Source organism: Eleutherodactylus coqui, chromosome 4, assembly GCF_035609145.1.
Source record: "Eleutherodactylus coqui strain aEleCoq1 chromosome 4, aEleCoq1.hap1, whole genome shotgun sequence".
NCBI lineage: Eukaryota > Metazoa > Chordata > Amphibia > Anura > Eleutherodactylidae > Eleutherodactylus > Eleutherodactylus coqui.
In genome coordinates, this window is record NC_089840.1 from 55,693,946 (window position 1) to 55,720,926 (window position 26,981).

General features: G+C 48.2%; 1 protein-coding gene across 1 annotated transcript in view; it reads left to right on the forward strand.

Annotated features, from left to right (window-relative positions):
• Positions 1-5,840: 5,840 nt before the first annotated feature.
• The window catches only part of AKAP10 (A-kinase anchoring protein 10), a 50,262-nt gene continuing 29,121 nt past the window's right edge, over positions 5,841-26,981 (forward strand). Inside the window, exons 1-4 of the mRNA XM_066599474.1 lie at positions 5,841-6,060; positions 21,494-21,538; positions 21,931-22,119; positions 24,363-24,914. Of these exons, the coding sequence (XP_066455571.1) occupies positions 6,039-6,060; positions 21,494-21,538; positions 21,931-22,119; positions 24,363-24,914 (808 nt within the window). The 5' untranslated portion in view covers positions 5,841-6,038. The remainder of the gene's footprint in view (positions 6,061-21,493; positions 21,539-21,930; positions 22,120-24,362; positions 24,915-26,981) is intronic.

The window sequence follows — 26,981 nt, forward strand, 5'->3', positions numbered from 1 at the left end:
ACCTATTGCATAACTTGTAGCAAGACATTATATTTGTAGCAAGACAGAAATATGTATACAGAATGTTAAATTGACAACTGTCTACTGCCAAAGCCCACCGATCCAAAATATAGAAATACTGGACTTCCACCACAGAAAGACCACACAGCAATGGAGACATTTTATGAGATCAAAGAGGGAGGATTTCCCATCATATCATGTAGTCAAGAACTGGCATCGTCCATTCAAATGTGGTCAAACTTCGGTGGAAATGGCTCCAATTCCAGGGCGACCCCACTCTGCTATCAATGAACACACCATCCAGCAAGTGGAGGCAGCCATTTTTGGAAAATCCTTGTGTAACCTAGGCCAAATTTCAAGATTAGTGTGGGGTTCATGGAAACAATCATCCAAGACCATATTCATATAAGGTATCTACTCGCTGGGTTGCACGGCTGCTCACCTCTTTCCAAAAGCAGGACTGAGTCTAATGCTTCCAGGCTCTTTTGACAACATGCCATGAAAACCAGGAGGACTTTTTCATCAGACTGATCACACAGGATGAAAGCTGGTCCATCACTATGATCCGGAGACTTAGGTCCAGTCGATGCACTGGAAGCATCCGGACTCACCACCTCCAAAGGCGGCACGTGCCAAACCCTTGGCAGGCAAGGTCATGCTCACAGTCTTTTGGGACCAGCAAGGAGTAGTCTTGATGGATTTCTTAGACAAGGGTACCACGATTACTGGGGCATACTGTGCTTCACTGCTGCGGAAACCAAGAGATGTGGCATGCTCACCAAAGGTGTCCGCCTTCTCCCAGACAATGCCCCAGTTCACAACTCACATGTTTTATATTTTTCACACGTGTTTATTATATCGTGATATTTGTCTATTGTTACATCGATTCCTAAACAATATACACGTCTTTTATATTTAAATATCATTTTACTAGATTGGTGCAGATATAAATCCTTGTGGCATATAATCCCTTTATATTTATCGTGTGGGAGATTAGCTCGGTAGCGTGCGGGTTTAGCGATAGTCATAGACGGAACACCAGCGGATGCAGTCCAAAGCAGGCGTGTCCTGTGTTTATTTTTATAACAGTAACATAAAAAGGCCAGCCTTAGTTTCAGGCAAACAAATAATAGTTCACAATCCAGCGATCAGGCAAACAAATAATAGTTCACAATCCAGCGATCAGGCCGTCCCGGCCTAATCAGGTCGCACTTAGCCGTTGCGGCGCACAGCAGGGCTTCTATGTCCAGCCTGTCACACAGGCTGCCAGGGCCCAGCAGCCATCTTAGCCTCCCCTGTGTCCGTGCACCTTCTATTTATGTGCACACTAGCACTGGCTCAGCCTCAGCACCTGTGCTGATTGAGCTCGCCCACACCCTGGAGTGGAGGAGGTGGAATGGACAGCCCCACTACCAACCTGCCATCTATTCCAAAAAAATCAGGCCCGGATATTTTTAAAAGAGCAGATCTCCAGTCCCTTTATGCATAGTACCGATTCCTAGGGGCGACGTAGCGACCATCCACCACTACGCCCCACAGCACCTCACTATATATATATATATATATATATATATATATATATATATATATATATAAAGGCCTCACATCCACTGCACACGCGGATTCCACATTTCTGCAGCAGAAGACCTGCGAGTTAGTGCGGAAATGACTTTTAAATGCTTGCTTGCGATCACGGATGCGCTTTTTTTTCTGTGTGGATGCACTGCGGTCGTCCTTGCGTAAAAAAACAATCGCAAGCCCAGAGTGATTGCCTTCCTCCTCCTCCCCACCACGTCTGCCGTTGCGGTGGAGCGCACGATGCTCGGTGACGTTATGCCCTCGTACAGTCGTCCCTCTGGGGCGCGTGCCTCTGCTTCTGGTCAGTGGAGCACAAGCGCGTGTTTGGAGCGCAGTGCTGAACTTCTGGCTTTTTTCGCTTAGGCGCACGTTTTGACAATTGAATTCACTATTCCGATGTACACTATAAAAGATCGCTGACATGTTCTTTGTATGCTCGAGAAAGGTGTGTCACACCGAAACACGTTGCATCACTGTTTGTTTGTCTAATGTATATTATGGGCTAAATAAACTACCTCTGATTATATACCTTTGGAACCTTATCTACTATTGGATACACCTGCTACCTGGGCTCCTATCCAAAAAAGAGTCTATCATTATACATTAAGCCCCTTCCTTCTCAAGTAAGTGCCCTTATTTTATTTTAATCTATGCACTTCTAATGAGCACTTCTTGCTTTCTTTGTTTTGAAATTCCGTATTGGTCTTTTAGATACTCTGTGACGCTCTACTGGTTGTGGATGCCGCATTGGCATAGGAAGTGGTATATCTGAGTGGTCTATGGGGACTACAGGTGTGGCGGATGACCCGTGGTTGAGGTACAGGGTATTATTGTATCTTATCACCACCAGGAAGTACTGGTGGAGGCAAGAGTGACAGGCAGGTGATGCCCCCTTGTAGCTGATTGGCTGCACAGTTGCCTGGTGTTCAGGTCCTGCAAGGGCACTAAAGTTCTCCCACAGCTGCAGAATTGGGAGTGCTGGCGGGGCCAGGACATGCACAGCATCCAGAAGCAGCGTTGGCAGGGGAGGACAGCGGCTAACGTTGGAGTGGGGAGGACAGCGGCTAACCTGTCAGTGGTGGAGCGCTGGCGTTGGGAGCACATGAAGATGATGCAGAGCCAGCGTTGGCAGTGGAGGACATGGGGAAACCTCCGAGCGGTGGCACAGGATGCAGAGCCTACTCTCGCAGGAGAGAACAGCGGCAAGCTTGTGCATGTGGACGGCGGGACATGGATAGTCAGCGGCGGAAGGAGCAGTGGCAGGACATGGACAGTGACAGTCACCAGGAGAGGCACAGGCGTCTAATATTCCCAAAGTGCTGCTGTGCCGCCAACAGACACACAATGCCAGTGCCGCTAGAACACCCGGATCAGTGAGGCCGCGGAGGCTGTGTCGCCTAGCGGTTGCCATGGGGAGATGGTAGGGACAAGGCTGCAGCGGGCACACTCCTAGCAGATGCGTGTGTATAGATTGTTGCATGGGCTGGATGGTTTGGGTTAGGGGGTTCGTGTTTATGTTAGCAGCAGATTATTAACACTAAGGCCCCCTGCACGCGGGCGGAAATTCCGCGGCAGAATTTCTGCCCGTGGAAGTTGCCATAGGATTGCGTTAGTAAACGCAATCCTAGGCAGACGGCCGCGATTTGTGCCCATCAGATTTGTCAAGTATGGCATGGCTTTTCAACAGCAATAGGGCTTAAAGGGGTTTTCTGGTTAAAAATACTATTGATGAACTATCATCAGGATAGCTCATCAATAGTTGATCGGCCGGGGTCCGCTGCTCGGGACCCCGACCGATCAGCTGTGCGGGCGCAAGCTGTCAGCACCGCAATAAAAGAGGTCGGAGAGGAAGCCTCCACGCCGACCTCCCATGTAGTGGCCGACGCTGGTAACTGCAGGCAAGTCTCTCATTGAAATCAATGGGAGCCCTGCCTGCAGTTACCAGCGCTGGCCACTACATGGGAAGTTGGCGCAGAGACTTCCGTTCCAAATACACAGAGGTCGTAGCGGAAGCCCCTGCGCTGACCTCCCATGTAGTGGCTGATGCTGGTAACTGCAGGCATGGCTCTCATGTAGTGGTTGTCGCTGGTAACTGCAGGCATGGCTCTGATGTAGTGGCTGGTACTGGTAATTGCAGGCACAGCTCTGATGTAGTGGCCGATCCTGGTAACTGCAGGCATGGCTCTAATGTAGTGTCCGATCCTGGTAACTGCAGGCACGACTCTAATGTAGTGGCCAACGCTGTTAACTGCAGGCACGGCTCTAATGTAGTGTCCGACGCTGGCAACTGCAGGCATGGCTCTAATGTAGTGTCCGATCCTGGTAACTGCAGGCACGACTCTAATGTAGTGGCCAACGCTGTTAACTGCAGGCACGGCTCTGATGTAGTGGCCGGCGCTGGTAACTGCAGGCATGGCTCTGATGTAGTGGCCGGCGCTGGTAACTGCAGGCACGGCTCTGATGTAGTGGCCGGCGCTGGTAACTGCAGGCACGGCTCTGATGTAGTGGTCGTCGCTGGTAACTGCAGGCACGGCTCTGATGTAGTGGCCGTCGCTGGTAATTGCAGGCACAGCTCTGATGTAGTGGCCGATCCTGGTAACTGCAGGCACGGCTCTAATGTAGTGTTCGACGCTGGCAACTGCAGGCACGGCTCTGATGTAGTGGCCGATCCTGGTAACTGCAGGCACAGCTCTGATGTAGTGGCCGGCGCTGGTAACTGCAGGCATGGCTCTGATGTAGTGGCCGGCGCTGGTAACTGCAGGCACGGCTCTGATGTAGTGGCCGGCGCTGGTAACTGCAGGCACGGCTCTGATGTAGTGGCCGTCGCTGGTAACTGCAGGCACGGCTCTGATGTAGTGGCCGTCGCTGGTAATTGCAGGCACAGCTCTGATGTAGTGGCCGTCGCTGGTAATTGCAGGCACAGCTCTGATGTAGTGGCCGATCCTGGTAACTGCAGGCACGGCTCTAATGTAGTGTTCGACGCTGGCAACTGCAGGCATGGCTCTGATGTAGTGGCCGATCCTGGTAACTGCAGGCACAGCTCTGATGTAGTGGCTAGTACTGGTAATTGCAGGCACGGCTCTAATGTAGTGTCCGACGCTGGCAACTGCAGGCACGGCTCTGATGTAGTGGCCGATCCTGGTAACTGCAGGCACGGCTCTAATGTAGTGTCTGACGCTGGTAACTGCAGCCACGGCTCAGATGTAGTGGCCGATCCTGGTAACTGCAGCCACGGCTCAGATGTAGTGGCCGATCCTGGTAACTGCAGCCACGGCTCAGGTGTAGTGGCCGATCCTGGTAACTGCAGCCACGGCTCAGATGTAGTGGCTGGCACTGGTTATTGCAGACATGGCTCTCTCTCTCAAAATTTGCCATTGGCGCGCTGCGGCGTGGAGGGGCTCAACTCTATTAGCTAACGTAAATGAATTCAAGTCTCCAGGTCCAGATGAATGATATCCTAGGATACTAATGGAAGCAGCAGAGGTAATTGTATCAACGCAAACTACAGCATATCCTGCAAAACGTGCACCTCGCACAATGATGCCGACCGAAAAATAAGCGTTATTGTGGTCAGAAGACGGCGGCAGAAAATAATTTTAAAAAATGTTATATCTTTGAAAAAATACAAGTAGTACAGCAAAAAACCCAAACATATAAATGTGGTCTCGTAGTAATCGTACGGACCCGTAGAATAACGTTATCAGGTCATTCTTGTAGCAGCGTATACGCCGTAGAAACAAGACGCACTCAAAGATGGCAGAATTTGGGTTTTTTTTTCCATTTTACTCCACTTAGAATTTTTTTTAGGTTTTTCAGTACATTATATGGTACACTTAATAGCACCATTAAAAATACAACTCGTCCCGCATAAAACAAGCCCTCAGGCAGCTACGCCGATGGATAAATAAAAGACGTATTATCTTTTAAAAGGCGGGAGGAAAAGCCGAAAACGTGAGGCCGGGGGGGGGGGGGGGGCAATAAGGGGTTAAAAGTGATACAAAAATGGGGAAAGAAAAAGTGTTTTTTTAATTGGATTTTACACATTGAGTGTTATCAGGGTAAAAAAGACTTATTTGACTACAATTAAAAGACGAGACGATACAGAAACCAGGTCTGCGCGTCTGACTGAAAAGTGGCAACTGTTTGAAAAGGACAGCAGCCGCCCTCCCGCCTCAGCAGGACGCGCTACTGCGCATGCGTGCCCTTAGTCAGTATGGCCGCCCCGGTGTCAGCATTTACCCAGCACACCCCGCGCTCCCCGGAAAACTGTGCTGTTGACAATATGGCCGGGGCTGGAGCTGCGGCCGGAGGAAGGAGGAGGAAGTGTCATTCATGCTAGGAGGGGAGCTCCCTGTAAGCGCAGAGCTCAGGCGGCGGCGTCCCCGGCGTCGGGTGAGGGCAGCCGGGGCGCCCCAGTATGTGCTGAGTGAGCCGCTCACCTCCAGGGAGCCGGCGGCGCCATGTCCTTCTTCCGCAGGAAAGGTAAGAGCGGCGGTCAGGTGTTGGGGATACACCAGGGGCTCTTAAAGGGATCCTCTGTCTCATCCTCTGCTGCAGCCCTCAGGGTGGTCCCAGCAGGGGACATGATGTGCTGCAGTGTTTTCTCATACGGGGTGCCGTTAATTGGGGCTTTAGGTTAAAGTGGTGCTCCGACCCCGTAAAGTCAGTGTATGATCACTGGGGGGCGCTGTGCAGCGCCTCCAACCCCATACATGTGGATGGAGCTGTGCTGCCATTGGGGGCGCCGTGGAGGCAGCGAGCCTTCAGGCCTCTTTCACACCGGTGACAGCGATATCGCAGCCGTGTTCTGGGCGCTATCTTGCACTGATATCGCGATTTTGTGGTGCTACAAAATTACGCAACTTTGTAGTGCTTTTTGCTGGGATTTTCTGGGGGCTTTAAATCTAAGCCCTACCCCAAAAATAAGCCCTAGCTACATAAAAAAAATCACCTAATAGGCGCTGTCTGCTCCGCCACACTTCTCTGAAGCTTCGGCACTTGTCTGCAGTCTTCTGACGGCGCTTCCTGGTCAGAGGGTTCAGAAATCATGTCTCTAGGAAGCGCTGACTCTGATTGGCTGAGCCACGCCACTTGAGAACCAATCACATCTATTCAATTTGATGGCTGTGATTGGTTCTCTAGTGCCTCGGCTCAGCCAAACAGAGCCAGAAGTTCCTGGAGGTGGGATTTATGAACCCCCTGACCAGGAAGCGCTGGCTGAAGACTACGGCGGAGCGACAGTGCCTGTTAGGTGATGTGGTGGTTTTTTTTGGGGTGGGGGGGGGTGTTAATGCAGCTAGCGGTTATTTTAGGGGAAACTGTAGGACCTACTGTAGAAGTTGCATCGCACGAAAACTGTGATTTCATGTGATGCAACACAAAGGGAAGCTACATAATTACCTATTGAGCACACAGTCCTGTGGAAAGGAGCGCCGGGCCCAGTGCTGCCGCATAGTGGCCGTGCCAGGAATTGGTGCGTTCACACCTTGTGGATCTGTGCTGGAATCATCAGCAAGGTGTGACTGCGCCTTTAAAGGGAAGCGATAAGCCGCGTTACGGTGCTTATAGTTTAGGTGATGGGAGCTGTCATACTCGGCGGAGTCAGCGTGCGCACGCATTTCCATTCATCTCCATGGGAGGGCGCACAACCTCCTGTAAGGAGGGAAGCTTCCTGTTCCTGCGCAGGTTGTTAATGCGTGTGGCCGCTGCAGCCAATGGGAAGCCGATAGGTTTACGGGATGTCATAGATGACATCCCTATCCCAGGGCTTCTACATCAGGAGCCCATATTGCCTGTCGGACGCCGTGACAGCGCCGCGGTGAGTATAGTACTGCTCTATAGTTTGGGGCGTCCAAAGTTATGGAAAAGTAATAACTCAGAATACCGCTTTAATCCATCTTCAATTCTAAATCACAATCTGCATCTTAGATGTGCGGAGAGTTCCGCGGCTAATTCCGTGTTGTGTAAAAAGTTCCTTTGAGGCCTCGTGTCCACCGGGCAGATCGGATTCCACATGTGGGACCCCGCAACGGAAACCAACCCTGCCCGCGGCCGGCCACCCTGTCTCGGTCTGTACTGCTTTCCCGTGAAATATGCGGCCCGTCTGCAATGTCAGTTGACTTCACTGGAAGCCGTCCGTGCAGGAACCGCGGGAATGGAACGTGCTCCGATTTGTGTTCTGCATGCGGAATCCGGAAAACAACTTCACATGTCAAAATTCAGATGCGGACGCCCATGGTTCAAATCCGCTCGTGGACATGAGCCCTAACCCCTTAACGCTGCAGGGCGTACAGCTATGTCCTACAGCTTCGGGTATATCTGAAGGGAGATCGCTGGGTGATCTCGCTCTATACAGCACAAAGTGCCAGCTGTTTCTTACAGCCGACACCAGCCCGCAGCAGCTCTGACAAGCTGCGCCGCATATTGGAGCTGTTAACACTTTAAATGTCACCATCAATTCTGACATCGGCATTTAAATGCCCCAGCTGTTGATCGGGGGTTCCGTACAGCCTCCGCAATGAGATCGCAGGTTGCCGTGCGGTTGTGATGGCAGCCACAGGACTGCCATTGCAGGGTGCCTATCAAGCCATGCATGTGGCATGGCTTGATTGCCTGTCAGATCATGGTATGATGTCATGCTATGGTGTGACATCATACTGCAGGAGCGATCAAACCATCACAAGTTCTGGTTCCCTCTGGGGACCAAAACAAATAAGTTTTTAAAAAAGTTTTACAAATTATAAAAAAAAAAAAATACAAGGTAGTAAAAAAAAACAACCTTTTGCCGTATTTATAATAAAAGAATCTAAATAGAACAAGAATAAATATTTGGTATCGCCGCATCCGTAAAAATCCGATCCATCAAAGTAACGCATTACATACCCCGCACGGTAAACGTCGTCAGAAAAAAAGAAAGAACGCCAGAATTGAGCCACATTTGCGCCCCATCTGAACGTTCTCTCGCTCTCTATTATATCCACTATGTTGGCCAGTATTGGGGGACACAGGGATGACATTAGATTCTAGTCACATTTTTCAGTATGGTGTTGGGCCGCCTTCGGCTTCGGCTGCAGTAACGCTTCTACCATGCTTTCCACCAAATGTGTGAAGGGATTGTCCTCCATTCCTTAAGGAGAGGATCAGCTAGTAATGCGGAGGATGGAGGGCATGTTGGGCGGGCACAGGTACAGCGTTCTAGTTTATCCCAAAGATGCTCGATTGAATTGAGATCCGGACTTTGGGTAGGCCAATGGCGTTCGCTCCTCAAACCAAGAATCAACATTGCATGCTGTATGACATGGCGCTCGGTCATGTTGGTAGAAACATGAAGCTGTGACAAAGTATGGCCACTGGGTAGGTAATGCCTCGTTGTCTAGAATGTCCCTGTACCAAATAACGTTGAGGGTGGACCTCACTATAACCAATGGCCCCAGTCCTTCCACCATAACCGACCCCTTCCCTAACCGCACTGTTGGAACGATGAGCCTGCGCTTCCATGTCCAAATAACATTGCCAATATAGGACTTTGGAAGGTGCCAAAATGTGATTTGTTCTCAGTAAGGCCGCCTGCAGACGGGCGGGTCGGATCTGGCGGCGAGACCCGCCCCGAGCGCCTGCAGGGACCAGTGCGTACTCACCCACGCCCGCCGTCTCCGGCTGTTTGATGTGGCGGTTTGCCGGGCAGGCGGCGCATGCGCAGACCGGAGCCGGAGGGCGGTGAGTGACATTTCTGTGCGGGGCTCTGCCGCACAGAAATAGGACATGCCGCGGTTTGTTTGCCGCGAGATATTTTGCGCGGCCAAATCGCGTCCGTCTGCATAGGATTGCGTTTGTTAACGCAATCCTATGCAGGCTTCCAGCAGCGGAAATTCCGCGGGAGTGCAGGCGGCCTAAGAGAAACCAAGTAATCTTGTAGATATGATACCTTTTAATGGCTAACAAAAATACATGATGTTATAGTGAGCTTGCGAACCTCTCGGGTTCTTCTTCAGGCTTAAATGGAATAGATCCGAAGAGGCATGACTATTTATACACACTTATGACCTACATACTTATGACAAGGCACAGACACGGATGGGATTGGTTTGCACTTAAAAAGAAAACTACAGCAACAGAAAACAAACTTTTTTTTGTCTAGGCACTGATAAGGGAGTGAAAGTTTTATGGTCCCTGAATTACTGAGCACAGAGCAGGGATAGCCTGACGCCTCCCAGATTCACAGTGAACTCTCAGTGCACAGAGATGGCATGAATGAACATACAAGTATTTAGGGTGATATATGCCAGCATGTGGTCCTCGAGTCCCATTCAAGTTCAAAAACAAACATTTATTACAACATCTGGCTAAAAACATAACATTGCTGTCCAAAGAGAAAATCCATGTGAATGTTTCATCACGGCCGTAGAACTGTAGGGCTCGTTCAGACAGACGTTCTGTTGTGTGCCTCCCATCTCCTTTATTATTGCATATTATAGGACCATAGTAACTCTACAACACCAAAAAACTGACATTACTCTGGGCATGTTAGGAATCTAGGGGGAAAAAAACCATTTTTGTTTTGTCTAAAGCCTGGGCGCATCCTCTAATCATATGTGTCTTATAGTCTGAAAAATACTGTGTGATATTACATAAATGTATAATTATAATCTATTCCGATCTATCGCAAGTCTGTGCAGGTAATTATCGGAATGTTAAGGCCCATTTAGACGCAACGATTATCACTCAAAAGCCGTCTTTTGAGTGATGATCGTTGTGTGTAACTCACTGACCTCGTGCAGCTTTCGTTACCCCGTCGCTCAATGTTGTCTTTCAGCGTGCTGAGGACAACGATGAGCCTTATCAGGGATTCACAGCGGGATGCAGCTGATACTATTGTTTCAGCTGTATCCCATCCCCGATAACAGGCTCGGTATGAAGAACAGAGCAGTCCTGCTCTGTTCTCCATACCCAGCACAGAGCACTCGGCTGTATAACGCCTAGGCGCTCCATGCAGAAAACATCTGGATGCAGAAGACAAGCAGGGACATCCGGCTTGTCTTCTGCATCTTCCCCTCCGAGCGCTCAGCTGTATAACAGCCGGGTGCTCGGAGCGAGGAACAGCTGGATGCAGAAGACAATCGGGCATACCCTGCTTGTCTTCTGCATCCTCCTTTCTGAGCGCTCGGCTGTATAACAGCCGGGCGCTTGGAGCGGGCAACGTATAGATGAAGAAGGCAAGCGGGGACACCCTGCTTGTCTCCTGCATCATCCTCTGAGCGCTCGGCTGTATAACAGCCAACATCTGGATGCAGAAGACAAGCGGGTACATCCCGCTTGTCTTCTGCATCTTCCGCTCCGAGCGCTCAGCTGTATAACAGCCGGACGCTTGGAGCGGGCAACATATGGATGAAGAAGACAAGCGGGGACACCCCGCTTGTCGTCTTCATCCTTCGCTCCAAGCACTCGACTGTAGAACAGCCAGGCACTTAGAGCGGATGACAAGCGGGCATATCCTACTTGTCTTCTGCATCTTCCGCTCCGAGCGCTTGGCTGTATAACAGCCGGAAACATCTGGATGCAGAAGACAAGCGGGACACACTGCTTGTCTTCTGCATCCTCCGATCTGAGCGCTTGGCTGTATAACAGCCAGGTGCTCGGAGCGGAGAACAGCTGTATGCAGAAGACAAGCGGGCATACCCTGCTTGTTTTCTGCATCCTCCGCTGGCAGCGCAGGGTGATTGCTCATCTTGAGCGATTATCTTACGCTGTAAATGACAACGATGATCGCTCAAAAGTCGCTTGAGCGACATCTTTTGAGCGATTATCGTTGTGTCTAAATGGGGCATTACATGGATTCCCCAGATTGATCGATTTAACTGAAAGTCCATAGAAGGATTTCTCATCCAATTCATGATGCCAAGTGTATTCAGATGTATTTGATCATATTTGATACCACTAAAATGGTTAAATGGCTGTCGGTATAGGGCGGGTCAACATCAGCATTCTTTTTTTTTTTTTTTTCTCTCAAACTTCCTGAAGTTTTGTGGTAGCAAACCTCAAATATATATTATAACTTTTTTCAGCTTTCTTCAGAGTGGCTCTGTCTGTTCAGGGGGAAAAATGCTGTTCCTCCTTTACTCTAACTTGTATTGGAGTCAGTGTTTGTAATTTTATGTAGATTTATGACTAGAGATGAGCGAGCGTACTCGGATAAGCACTACTCGCTTGAGTAATTTGCTTTATCCGAGTATCGCTGTGCTCGTCCCTGAAGATTCGGGTGCCGCTGCGGTTGACAGGTGAGTCGCAGCGGGGAGCAGAGGAGAGCGGGCGGGAGAGAGGGAGAGAAAGATCTCCCCTCCGTTCCTCCCCGCTCTCCCCTACAGCTCCCCGCTCCGTGCCGGCACCCGAATCTTCAGACCCGAGCACAGCGATACTCGGATAAAGCAAATTACTCGAGCGAGTAGTGCTTATCCGAGTACGCTCGCTCATCTCTAGTTATGACCTTTTCGTAATGGAATGCCATCTTGCACCTCTTCCTACGACCAGTAGTTTCCGAAATATGAATTATCAAAAGTTCTCAATGACCTTCGGAAAACTGGCCCTCCTGTATTTCTTGACCCGATGGGTCTGAAAATTAAGGTTTTTGTGTAGATTCTAGTAACAAAGAAATGTGTGAAGTTTTGTAAGAATCTGGGATGGTTGGGTGATTTGACCTGGAATGACCCATACCCCCTTCACATGACTGCACAGGATTGGTGGGTGTCCCAATGACTAATCTTACACAAGGCCGGTTCCACACGGGCGTATTATTGCGGCATTTATTTGTCTCGTAATAAGGGCGAGTGTCCCGCCCGACCACAAGTATCCGAACCTGAACTCCAAGTATCCTAAATTCCTAAGCTGCCCAGAGGTCGGGCCCGGGTACTTGTGGTCGGGGCGGGACACTCGTCCTTATTAGAGATAAGAATAAATGATGCCATAATACGCCCGTGTGAAACCCGTATAAAGCAGGTCGTGTATGCGCACTTATTAATGGAGGGGAGCAATTTGTCGTTGGCACAAGCGGACAGTGACGGGCTCATACACGGCTTTGTTGTCCACGTTCTGTCAGTTTGCGAGGTTTCCCTAAACATGGCTGCGCCCCACACACCCGATGGTTTCCAGCTCTCAATAACATTGGCAATATAGGACTTGAAAAGGTCCAAAAGCCTGCAATGTCCCGTACTGATTGGATGCTCAGGTGACTTCTTTTTCTCCCCCTCTCCGTTGGAAGTCTGTCACCTCTACACCCAGTGGCATCCTGACGGTTTCTGTACTTGGATACACCGATGTGATAGTCTCCTTTATACCTTATGCTCACACTTCCAATTTGCATATCCCCTTTGTCTGACAGCACAGGGTTGGCGATAATGGGTACTTCTAAACATACCGTGTTTCCCCGAGAATAAGACAGTGTCTTATATTAATTTTTGTTCAAAAAGGTTTAACTTTTTTTACATGTATAGCTGCCTGGACACTATTTAAATTGACTTTTTTAATTAACTGTTAGCAGGGCTTAATTTTGGAGTAGGGCTTATATTTCAAGCATCCTCAAAAAGCCTGAAAAATCATTTTGCATCCTCAAAAATTCTGCAAAATCATCCTATGTCTTATTTTCAGGGAAACAGGGTAGTGACAATCGTTCCCCCAAGCAAATTATGTCCGTTTAAACGCACCAACTTTTTCAATTTTTTTACATGATCATTCATCGTTTTGTTCCCTGAACCCATGAATGGGAATGACTGAACGATCGGTGTTTAAACTAAACGATTAGCAAACGAGTCAACAAATATTTTCATGAGATGAACAATAAGCGAACGCCTCATCATAAAATCATTGTCTTTTCACTGAACGATCCAGCGTTTCTCATCTTTTGGACAACGGTTCTGTATAAAGCCCCTTATCCCGATCCTTCTGTAACATGGTGTATAATTCCGCTCGGACGTCGTCTTCTCAGTCGTTCCAGTTTGACGGGATACATTCCACCTTCCACATCATTACTTCTGTATTGGAGGCGTTGAAGAGTTGGCTGTGGTTGCTTCATGACCTCACGCTAGAGCTATGTGAGCTTCTGTGTTACCGTGTTACATTGTAGCGAGTGATAAATATTTAATAGGGCTTCTACAGGGACAGTGTATCTTGTATAGGGCTTCTACAGGGACTTGTATCGTAGGACATTATCTGGTAGACTAGCAGGGTGTCTGCCTATGGCGGCATTGCCATCCAGAAAGATGCCACACAAGCTGCCGGCTGCCTTATCTCACCCACGACATGAAAGGCTATTGATTTTTGTTCATGGATTAGTATTGTTTAACCCTTTGCAATCCAAATTCGGATTCAGGGTTTCCTAGAGGCCTTTCTCTTTCTGCCATTATATAATGGCGCTATCTGCTGGCTAGAGCCAGTACTGCGGTATGGGACATGCTGGAGAAGCCTCCGACAGAGCGGCTAGTAATATACAGTAAGAATACCCTGCTGGACGTCTTCTGATATCACAGCTGTACAGCCTTCAATCAGAAATATAAGCCCTACTCCAAAAATAAGCCGTAGCTATGCTACATGAAAAAGAAGAAAGGGAAAAAAAAACCATAAACAATACTTACCTAGAAGGTGCCGTCCGGGTCCCTCCAGCTGGGCTGGTCTCTACAGTTTCTGCAGGCTTCATTGCAGTTCTCAGACGCCGACAGAACATCGCTTGCTGCTACCGAGGTTTGTAAACCCACCTCCAGCAAACGATTGCTCTGATTGGCTGAGCTGCAGCCCTCGAACAAATCACAGCCATTCAATGCTATGGTTGTGATTGGTCCATCGAGCGCTGCAGTGATTGGTGGACCCACAGCGCTTGAGAAGCAATCAGAGCAATCGCTTATTGTAGGCGGAATTTACAAACCCCGTTACCAGCAAGTGATTTTCTATCGGCGTCTGAGAACTGCAAGGAAGCCTACCGGGACTGCGGAGGCCAGCGGGAGGGACCCGGTCGGTGCCTGCTAGGTAAGTATAATACATCCCTTGAAAATAAGAACCTGTGCCTCTTTTGAGGCAAAAATTAATATAAGACAGAGTCTTATTTTTGGGGATACCGTGGTAGTAGTAGGATGTCCCATAGTACTAGCAGCATATCCTGGAACTGATTCTTCTAGAATAGCTGGAGGATTCATGGTGGTTGTTACTCAGTACTGGATTTCCTATTTGCAATTCTTTCTTTCTGGCAAGCTTTCAGAGATAAGCAATCACACGGCGGTGAGCTCGGCTCCGAGCCGCCAGTAGTTTATTCTGCAGATTTCTTGTCACGACTTACTAATTTTACCAAAGTTAGATGAAGTATAAATACATTATTTGCTTTCACTTTTACCATCTGCTCCATTATCTAGCAGATTGTGTGCAGATTTGTTTTAACCCATGAGACTCTGTAAGCGCGGGTTCACATCACAGCGGGAGTTTCCGTTTTCTTACCCATTTGGAGAGCATGGATAAATGCGATATCGGGACGTGAAACTCGGCCCGCTACCGCACTCACCGACATGTCATGGCGTATTTGTTTGAAACCACTTTGCATCACTTCAGGGAAATAGCAAGCCGCTGCTGCGGCGGAGGGTAGCAGAGTGTTTTTCCATTGTTTTCAATGGGTAAACATCGTACCCTCGAGCACCTTGCATGCTGTGTGATGCTGTGTCGGCTCTATTGAAAACAATGGGCGATGCAAGGCGTTCTGGAAGAACCCCCAAAGATGGGACATGCCGCAGTTTTTTGTTTTTTTTTTGCCTGCACCGCAGGAATAAAATCGCTAGTGTATGACCCCATTCAAAAGAATGGGGTTCATATTCATGTAAGTGTTTGTCCCGCAACGCACAAAGCTTGCAGGATTTTCTCAGTCGTGTGAAAACAGCCTCACACAGACATGCTGCAGCAGCTTCTGATAAGTGTTTTATCTCACTTCAGTGCCGGATTCACAGCTACACTGTTCAGTACTGCTATATAATCATCGTGCTGCTGTTCCTATATGTATGTGTGTGTTACAGAGAAGCATAGGCTGCTGTACAGTGTCCTCCGTGATGGTGTTTATTTCTTTGTGAGTGCTACAGAGAATTGGGGAGCAGTTAGTGTTTATCCTCTTCCCATGGTGGCTGCTCTCAGCTGGACCTACCCGTGCTGTGACAGGGTCTCAGTGCATTGGGTGTGCTACCCCCAACTGGATGCACGAAGACCCTTTCACAGCGCACCGAGAGCAGCCCTCATGTGAAGAGGAGCTGTCTATAGCACAGGGGGACAGAGGAGGCAGAAGCGCTGCAGAGATGGGAGCATTATACAATTTGAGGAGAAATCTGTATATAAATGTCTTCCATGTAAGCTGCTGCACTAGAGATGACCGTGAAGATGGGACCTCCGTATTCAGCTATTTAGCTAGCTGAAGACAGATTTCTCTAGAAACTGCTTCTGTGAGCTGCATATATTAGCTGAATAAAGGGTTTCTAGTAAAAATGTACGGAATAGGCTGATTAAATATATTTTTAAAAATGCTGTTCGTCTATTCTGTACATTATCGACAGGAAGTGCTTAACCCATTAGTGACAGCTTTTAAAAAAATCTTTCTTTCAGTCCCCAGGTGGAACCACAACATGCGATGCTTTGATCGCTCCTGCAGTATGACGTAATGCCACAGCATTACGTCATACTGCGATTTGACAGGCAGACTATCAAACCACCCAACGGGGATGGCTTTATGAGCATTCTGCCATGACAACCCTTTCAGAAGGCCCCCGGCTGCGATAACACCCACATATCTCATCGCGGGGAGCTGTACGGGACCTCCCGAACATCGGTTGGGGGATTTAAATGCTGCTGTCAGAATTGACAGTGGCATTTAAAGGGTTAACCGCCCCATGGAGCTCGTCACAGCTGTTACCCGCTAGTGTCGGCTGTAATAAACAGCTGATACCTGCGATGTATGGAGAGAGATGGCAGCGCGATCTCCCTCCATACACTTCCTGCAACGACTGGACATAAAAAATACTATAGGGCGGTCTTTAAGGGGTTAATAGTCTGCTATCGTTGGCTGTGGAGTCAGTAAGGGAGATCTCAATTTTCCCAGACTCCCAACTCCACAGTCCTGGAGGAAACATAAAGTGGACTATTGATTTATGCAAAGTTTATTGAAAGTTTAGGTCTGCTTCTACTTGCCGTAATCCTGTCTTCTGTAGGAGTACTGAGAGGAGTGCAGGGATGCTTCATACGCTCCCGTAGACTGACGTACGTGTCATTGGTTGTTACAGACATCTGTGCCGCCTTCCTCGGGTCTGTAGAGGAGGAGCTTCACTACTGAGCATGTGCAAAAAGTGCAGCAGAGACTCATCTCAACTAAAGTCTTGAAGAAGTAGCATAAAGATACTTAGTCTAAAGGCCCATTTACATTGGACTAGTGTCGGGCAAATGATGCCCGGCACTCGTCCCTGTATCCTTATGCTCCTGCACGGGAGCTAGCACAGCTGGCTCGCACACGGAGTGGCCAGCAGGGGGCCGTGGCAGTGCAGGAGATTTCTCTCTTCTCGCTCCCCCGCCCCTCTGCATTGAGATATTCACAGGCGCCGTTCGGTATTCAACAACGGCTGTTTATTCTGCACGATGAGCGATGATCGTCATCGCTCATCTTTTAGCAGCACACGGTGCCTGTGTACCTCAATAGAGAGGGGTGGGAGAGCTAGAGGAGAGAGATCTCCTGCACTGCCCCGCCTCCCCCTGCCGGCCGCTCCGTGTGCGGGCCAGCTCTGCTAGCTCCCGTGCAGGAGCGCAGGATACAGGGACGAGTGGCGGGCATCGTTTGCCCGACACTCGTCCAATGTAAATGGGCCTTAACAGAGAGGAAAGGCAATAACTAACTTTTTGTTGCCACTTCCACATCCTAGTTATCAATGTTTTTGATAAGGAAGGCCTTAAATGAATAGAACAAATATTTATGGAAAATTACAAGACTTTTCTAAATTTTATAAACACAATTATGCAACAAATTCTGCAGTGATTTGATTATACTATGTTTATATGTATGTAATTCTAAAATATGTATATATTTTATGAGCCGGAGTACATTTCTACCTAAACCAAAATGGTACTCTGACTCCAAAACTCTGATTCCAACTCCCTGGCCTGAATGGCTGGCCTAGAGGGTCTTGCCAATCTTCTCAACACCCAAGCAACCCATCAGCTACACCACAGGAGGGCCGATGAGGTGCCAGAGCTCCGTCTAGCTTATTCACTGCAGTCGGTGCCTATGGCGCCAGTAGTTAAACGGCTGCAATTAGAGCTAGCTCTTCCCGCTTCATTTGCATCCTGTAGACTAATGACCTACATGTTGGTCGTTACAAGTATCCTCTGTGCCTGGAACTGCTTGTAGCTGACGGTGCGAGTGCTTTACTTGCTGGTATGTAAAAATACAAAGTGTTTATAGACGGCGCCTCGAGGTGCAAAAAAGATTAAATGTAAATGCAATAAAAGATTGACTCACCTGGCATAGGCTTAACCCATAAGAGGGCTGGCCGCCACGCCTAAGGTCCAGGAGAGCAACACAACAGGGGAGAAGTTGGGGACACTCTGTCCAAAGGACATCCGAAGAGGAGGGCCGATGCAGAGAAGATCCCCAGGAATCATGAAGGTCTCGGAGAAATATCAAAAGAACCAACATGAAGTTTAAAACTCTTCTGCGCTCAGGGGTCTAGCCCACTGGAGGAGGTGAAGGAAGTGTCTCGAATTGATGGGGTACAGAACTGTCTGAGGGCATGACAGACTGTGGAAAAACTGTTGGATTGGAAACCACTGGTATGGTGGTGGATGACTAGGGTGTGTGGGTACGGGAGGAAGCTGGGGGGGTCACTGATGGACAAAGGCGGTGGTGGGCCCACCGATGCATCACTAATGGGAGGACAGAATGAGGCACGCATCGCGATTTGTCTATACATATGGACGAATATTGGGAGGCTGAACAGAAGAGAAAAAGGTTGATTTGAGAAGTGCCAGTACACTATTGTGGATTGTCTTGGTCTGACCGGACGAGACTGTAGTCAGCTTTTTGGTGTTTTTTTTTTATTTGTTTTTTTTATTTTCTGGGAATAACAGAGCCTTTGATTCGGTTTTAATGAGAAGAAACTTAGAATACACCGCCATTGAAGGCGGAACGCATAAGCGTTACACCTCAATGTGAGCCACCCTAGTCTCGCAAGATCTTGGCCATATTGTGGCTTCTCTGGATGTGGAGGCGTATCATGGGCTCCTCCATGACGGCGCTGTAGAACAGCTTGGTGTCACCCCTAACTACCCAGCTTTTACTAGTTATGAGACTCCGGTGGGTGGGATTCACCCCCCACCAATTGCATTGTTTCCACCTTTATACAGCATTAAAGGGGTTGTCCTGCGAAACAAAGTGGGTCTATACACTTCTGTATGGCCATATTAATGCACTTTGTAATGTACATTGTGCATTAATTATGAGCCATACAGAAGTTATTCACTTACCTGTTCCGTTGCTGGCGTCCCCGTCTCCATGGTGCCGTCTAATCTTCAGCGTCTAATCGCCCGATTAGACGCGCTTGCGCAGTCCGGTCTTCTCCCTTCTGAATGGGGCCGCTCGTGCCGGAGAGCGGCTCCTCGTAGCTCCGCCCCGTCACGTGTGCCGATTCCAGCCAATCAGGAGGCTGGAATCGGCAATGGACCGCACAGAAGACCTGCGGTCCACCGAGGGTGAAGATCCCGGCGGCCATCTTCACAAGGTAAGTAAGAAGTCACCGGAGCGCGGGGATTCGGGTAAGTACTATCCGTTTTTTTTTTTAAACCCCTGCATCGGGTTTGTCTCGCGCCAAACAGGGGGGCTATTGAAAAAAAAAAACCCCGTTTCGGCGCGGGACAACCCCTTTAAGGAACTTGGTAACCAATGAGACACTCAGCAGCACCCACTCATTTAATATAAGTTTGTGGTTATTTCCCCTCACCTCATTGGGGTTGATAAAGCAGCGGATAGCTCAGAAGCGCGTTGCTCCCCACCTTCATTTGCACTTTTTTTGTTTTCTTTGTGTTTTGTTTTTTTTTGTTTTGCATGTTTTTAGTTGGTGGGGGTGGGTAATAAAGTACCTGAAAGCGCTGTGGAATAAGTTGGATACAATTTTAAAAGCTTTATTTTATCTTTATTTACAATCTTGGCCCAGCTCCGTGTCCTATGACCTCTCATTGGAAAGAAGAGCGTACAGTAATGGGCTAAACACAGACGCCTTTGTTCTCGCCTCTACTAATCTCTTCGTAAGAAGAGGGCGCGCATCATGTGAGGTTATCCAGCCGTAAGGCTAGGAGCGCCCGCTGTAACTGATGCAGTCTGTTCTTCACCGGCCTCTGTATAATGGGTTACTGATGCCCTCTATACGGGGTTCCCTAGAAGATGGCAGCAGAAGATGGCACTTACACTAGGGATGGCAAACTGATTTGAACACCATAGATTGTTGGCATGGGCCAGGTAACACATCCCAGCCAGAACATAGAGGCGGGTAAACCCTTCTGTAATTCTAACATAAAGCTGCTTTGATGGATGAGAGCAGAGGTTCACTAAAACCGTTACCATTATGTGGGCAAGAATTATATTCCAAAGTACCTCCCCACAGATCCCCCTCATCTTCGTGCAGCTGATCTGCAGAGCCGTTTTGAGTAAAAGATCATGTAGATCAGATCAGTAGGGGGTCCAACCCCCCACGTACCTGCTTGTAAGCTGCCTCTTCATTGTATACCAGGCACCTACATTCGTTAGCGCCCTTGTCTGGCGTTGCAGCACAGTCTTATTCACTTTAATGGGATCTGCAATACTAGGCTCAGCCACTGCAAAATGTATGGAGCTAAACCTGGTAGGCAATGGAGGGAAAACGTGGCGATTTTACTAGCTTGTTGGTAGGGATGCTGGGAGTCAAACCCCCCCCCCCCTCCTTCTTACTAATCTGCCATTGATGACTTATCCTAACGATAGGCAATCAATATTGTAGTCCTAGAAAACCACGCTCTATTAAACACTATATTAACTATTGTACCCCCTCACACCCCAGGGCATACATTTATGTCCCGGGTGGGTGGCGTTTTATATGGATTGGGAGCTGAATTCGCTCGATACATGATGAGTGCCAGCTAGCTTTGACAGCTGACAACCATTAGCAGCATTTTAGTGTCTCCGTTAGCGTTGGGGAGGGGGTGGCGGGTGTTATTTGACTGCCATGATGTTATTCATTGAATGGCTGTGATTGGCTCATCAAGCGCCGGCTGTGATTTGGCTGAGGCCACTGTCCTGAGCCAATTGCTGCAATCTCTTGCTGGAGGTGGGGTATTCAACCCACGTTAGCAGGAAGAGAATGCTTGCTCAGCGCTGAGGACGACACGGAAGACTGCCGGAGTGCCTAGAGAGCAGCGAGAGAGACCGGGACAGCGCCTGCTAGGTAAGTATTAATGATCCCCCAAAAATAAGACACTGTCTTTTTTGGGGCAAAAATTAATATAAGACAGTGTCTTATTTGGGAATAAACACGGTATATGTGTATATAATAATATGTATTTAACAGTGGGGAGGAAAAATGGGGGAAAAAAAAATGGGGAGAAAAAAAAGGGGGGGGGGGTGGGGGTGCATCTTTAAGGGTTTTTTCCGCTTTGGCCAATCTTGCAGTAGGGTTTCCTGGTGATCAGCTGTAATGTAAGCAGGAACCTTATCTGCGACTGCTGGAGTATTGGAGCATTGCACCCTTCCTGTTAGTTAGTAGGCGCTGTGTGTAATGCACGGGTGTGCTGGGTCCTCCAGAGGGATCCTGGCCGGGGAAGCTCTAACAAGTCTGAATTCACTACTGGAGTATTAAAAGTGACAACCATTAACAATTGTTTTCCTCTCTCACAGTGAAAGGAAAAGATCAAGACAAACCAGATGTGAAATTGTTTAAAGGTAATGCTGTTAAATGACTTCATTTTCTTACGTTTTTAAAGAGTTAATTTTTTTGGTTTTTTTTGAAAAAAAAAATCGTCTAACAGCCGCTGTCCGCTTCGCCGCACATCTTCTCCGCAGGTCCCAGACACTTGTCTTCTGGCAACGCTTCCTGATCAGTGGTTTGAAAACCCCACCTCCATGAAGCACTGCCTCTGATTGGCTGGCTGAGCCACAGCACTCGAGAACCAATCAGAAGCAGCGCTTCGTGGAGGTGGGGTTTTTCAAACCCCTGACTAGGAAGCGTTTCCTGCAGACAAGTGACGGGGACCTGTAGAGAAGACGTGCGGCGGAGCGGACAGCAGCTGTTAATAAGACTGATTTTAAAATTAGTTAGCTTTTTTTTCTTTTAGAAATTGCGCCTACACCAGTACATTCCCCATCAAGAAGTCCAAAAAACAATGCCTTGCTGGAGGCTGCTGGACCAAGCCATGTGGCTATCAATGCCATATCGGCCAATATGGACTCTTACTCAAGCAGTAGGACTGCTGCACTCAAGAAGCAGCCGACTCACATGGAAGCTACACATTTTGGAGACCTTGGTAAGAAACCGCTTCTAACTTGGCTATATTGCACACTTACCCATATGTGTTCTCGTAGTCTCTCTCCGCCTATACACCGATGTTCCAAGCAGCGTAATGTTCACCATGGTGTCTCCAGGCGCACTATGTCAAGACAACAGGGTACCAATAGCGGACCTGCCAGTTCTGGTAGTCTCTGGCGAATACCAATTGAGCAGCCCAGTACTGGGCGGTGGGCACAGCTCCTACTGCAGGATGTCCGGCCCTCATGGAGCCTGTTTCTGACAGTTTGGTCAGAGACCTACAAACCCATAGTCTGCTGGAGGTCATTTTGTAGGACTCTGGTAGTGCTCCTCCTGCTCCTCCAGGCCTCATACTGAGTTGATGCCGTTCTACGGCGCTGTCCAGCACTCCTCATGTAACAGCCTGTTTCCTGATATCCGCTTCATACTCTGGAGATGGTGCTGGAGGCAAAGGCAAACCTTCTTCCGACATCATGTAAGGATGTGCCATCCTGGAGGAGCAGGACTACTTTTACAACCTTATTGAGCTACAGCTACTGCCTCATGTACCAGTAGTGACTAGTTATTATTAGGAAATTATAGTATCAGTACTTCTGGTGGTACAATACGCCACACAGCTCTGCTACATACACGTCACACACATACAGCACTGCTACATACATTGGTCATCCCATACAACAGGGATCAGAAGCAGCACAGCACTGGAGATGAAGGACCTGTGATGACGTCACTGTCATGCTCCGTCCCTGATCACATGACTGTGACGTCATCAAAGGTCCTGCATTTTTGTGCAGATTACGGGCGGACGTAGTATTACTTGCGGCCTCAGTTGCTATGTAATACTTACAAACGCCTAGCCGGACAGCAGCCGTGTGCATACAAGACCTGTGGTGATGTCCCAGTCATGTGATCAGGGCCGGAGCATGTAAAGCCCTCACTGGGAATGAAGGACCTTTTGATGACATCACTGTCATGTGATCAGGGTCAGAGCATGTAAGTCACTCACGGACAGACAGGTCATCAGTAGTTTGACAAGGACACCAGCTAAAAGCAGAACTTAAGAACCAAGTAGGATAAGGACAGAGGAATTGTTGGTATCCGCTACCTACAAAACAATTTTGGAAGATTGTCTTGCAGTTCCTCTCCTTTGGACCCGTTGTCACTTTCATTTGCACCAAAGCTGGGGAAATAGTTTCACAATCCCTTACACTTCCTAAGGCTACAGGCTATTGTGATAACCGCAAAGCAGCCAAAACCCTTGCGCCCCCAGGGCAGCCAATGGCCACACGGTCTCGTTGGCCAGATTGTGTCATGTGCCTGTTGGCCTCTGTGGGTAGGCAGGGTTGTTGCTGCATTGTGGCCACCGCAACTAAGTGCCGTACCCTAACTCGACAGATTGATCCCCCTGAAGCTTACGTGATTTGGAGTTATGACTCCTTCACACTGCGGAACGTATGCCTCATATTACACATGACTTGTATTGGGGCATTCAGATGCATGTTTTTTAAATGTCCTATTTGGTCCTCATCACAGAACAAAATGGGCCTATTGCTTTTTATTTCCTGGAAATATGGAATGCATAAGGGCTCAGAAAAAGCAACACACCGGTAACGTGCAGCGTATTCACGGACCCAAACAAAATATGCCATGTGAGTGAGCCCTCATACTGTGGGCAGAGCTGCTTTGTACAGCGTTTCTGTGAGCGCTAGCCTGCGTTTTTAGCACAGTAACCATGCAGGCGAAGCAAGCCGAGGACGTCCCCACTTACGGTTTCCTTCCCCGGTGGCATAGAACACAGCATTTTACGGTGTTTTCCTAACCCCATTCATTTCAATGACTGTTTGATTTAGCGTGTGTTAGAAATGCCGCGCTAAAACGCTCGTTTGAGATTGCAATGAATGGAGGCTCAGTTCTACGTTTTTTGGCGGGCACTGCAAACACGTTCTAAACGCCGTAATTAAACGCCTGTGTGAGATTGGCCTAAATGGTCACTTTCTTTCTTTCTTTCTTTCTTTCTTTCTTTCTTTCTTTCTTTCTTTCTTTCTTTCTTTCTTTCTTTCTTTCTTTCTTTCTTTCTTTTTTTATGCAGAGTAGTTGGGTTGCTTTTTTTTTTTTTATCTACTTGTCCATCTCATAACAATTGAAGTGGACTAATTAGTGTTTTTTTTTTTTTGTTTGTTTTTTTCCTAGAAGCAGCTGCAAATCTAGTTTTAACTTTTTTTGCTTTGTCTCCTCTTGCAGGCCGATCGTGTCTGAACTACGAGTCCCAGGATGCAAAGTCAAGTCTTTCAAAAACTCTTGGCCAAGTTCTACAAGACAATGTGGCTCTCCCTTATTTTATTCAGTTTATGGAGCTCCGCAGGATGGAACATTTAGTGAAGTTCTGGCTGGAAGCTAAAAGTTTTAACTCCACTACCTGGTCCCGGATTAGAGCCTACAGTTTAAATACAGTCAAGCACAGCACTTTGGCAGAACCCGTGTCGCCGTCTCCGAGGCGGCCAGATCAGTCGGCGACGTCTCCTCCTACTTCAGTTAATCAGCAGGCCCAAGATTGCTCTAAAGTTCCACAACATACGTCCAGATTGAAAGCGTTGGGTTCCGTGGCCAGTCCACGCAGTGCTTCACGTCACTCACAGACTAGACAGAAGGTGGGGAGCACAGCGGCCATTCAGCTAGAACTGTCTCCGGATGAGACCGCACTCCCCTGCGAGCAGTCTTCCATGCTTAATGCATCAAACAGGAACAGCCCGACTCATGAAGGCCTAGCTGACATGTCCCACAAGTTAATGAAGAGTAAGTCCATTATGTCCAAATGTGCAAATTGTTCTTGATGCACTTAGTATATATTGTGCCGTTTACAGGCATTCTGAATGAAGGTGGGTTGCAATACCAGATCTGCTTTCAGTAAATTCTTCGCATGTTTTCCGGTTGTTGGTTTAATGGAATGAAAGGAACTATATTCTGGGATAACGAGATGACAGAAGTCGTCTTACCAAAGTGCACTTCTTCCATTTCCTTCTCTGTCCTGCAGAAACGCCCTTGTATTTTGTTAGGACGGCTTTTGTGCATAAGGAACTAATGTTCATGTACTGCAGCTACTTCCTCAATTCCTTCACACCCCGGGACATTTATGTCCTGAACGTGCGAGGTCTGTATAGAGCAGGATCGGCAGCCCACCCTGTTCCATACAAGGCAGGTGTCGGTTGTCTTTGACAGCTAGCACCCACCCTCGACAGCTGCGGTCAGCGCTCACGCTGAGCTCTGCTGTTAACCATTTAAGTGGGGGTCACTGTCCGTTTTAACAGTAGCAATCAAATGCTTCGATCGATGCTCAGGGGTGCCGAATGGCCTCCCCCTTCTGACAGGCCTGAGGGCTGCCATGACTACTTACCTGTCAGAATGCACATTACACTGTATGAGCAATCAAACAATTGTATCAAAGTAACGCATTATTTATTGTGCATGGCGAACATGGGGGGGGGGGGGTGAAGATACAACGGAGATTAAAGGTACGGCTGTCAGAAGATGGCGGCAGCCAATAATTCTATTTTTTTTTTTTTTTTACTTTTTAAAAGTAGTATAGCAAAAATAAAATTATATAGATTTCGCATTGCTGTAATTGTACTGACCCATTGACTAAACTTTTTGCTGCAGTCTGTATGCTGTAAAAACAAGACCACCACCCCTCTAGACGAAAAGAAAAGTGAGCCGAATTGTGGTGTTTCCCCTTCCCCGTTTCACTCCAGTTTAGGGCTCATGCCCACAAAGTATCAGTAATACACTGTGGGTCTACCTCATTACCGGCAGAGACTATGTATGGCTGCGAAGGCGGTGCTCATGCCCATTTATCAGATGGATATGCACAATGGGGCTTTTTTTTTTTTTAATTCCCTGCTATGTTTTAGGCCTCATGTCCACGGGGAAAATCAGATCCGCTGCTGATTTGGAACGCGGATTTGGGCTGCGGATGCACTGTAATTGTCTTTTATTTTTCATGCGGGAGATCAATTGAGCTATGTGCTCTATGAGCTCCTGTACACGTGATCCGCACCTAAATGGAGCTTGTCCATTTTTTTTTCATGCTCCAGAAATTTTTTAATTCACTTTTATTGACCATCCGCGGGTATTTATCTACCCGCGGGTTGTCAATGCATTCCTATCGGGCGCGGATCCGCGTGCGGGAAAAACGCTGCGGATTTTATTTGCCCGTGGACATGAGGCCTTAGAGCTGTCCATACACAATGTATTGCATATGGACTAATGTATAGGGCTCCCGCTGCGTGGTGCACAGAGAATAGAGCATGCTGTGATCTATTTCTCACGCATTTCGATGCATATTTTGCTATTGTACTTGCTGAAGATAAGGATATACAGTAGTTGTGTTATAAGGGGAGAGCTGTAGTAAAGGGCAGATCCTACTCATTAATGCGAGATATTTGCATGATAACGAAGTTGTAATTATAATTGTCCTATGCAAATGAAAAATCTGCACATTAATGGCCAACAAGCGGTTGTCCGCTATAAAGCCTTCCTCCGGTCCATTAAATGTCTGCGCCCCTCATAAGTAACTGCATGGCTAAGTGAAGGGGGCAGCCTCCTAGCCACCCTTGCCTATCTGGGGGCACCTGCTGTGTCGGTAAGGCTTCCCTGCTCAACAGAAGCCTTGCAGTTCCCATACACAGCCAATAGTTGGCCGAACCTGACATTTTTGGTGGGGCTGGCTGACTGATGTCTATGGGGGCCTCCTACTTCTCTGACAGGAAGGAGGCAGGGACTTGTAATAGGAGGTACCCTTTAAGGGGCTTTCCAGGCAAAAACTATTGATGACCGATCCTCCACTGCATGGAATCCCTGGTGATC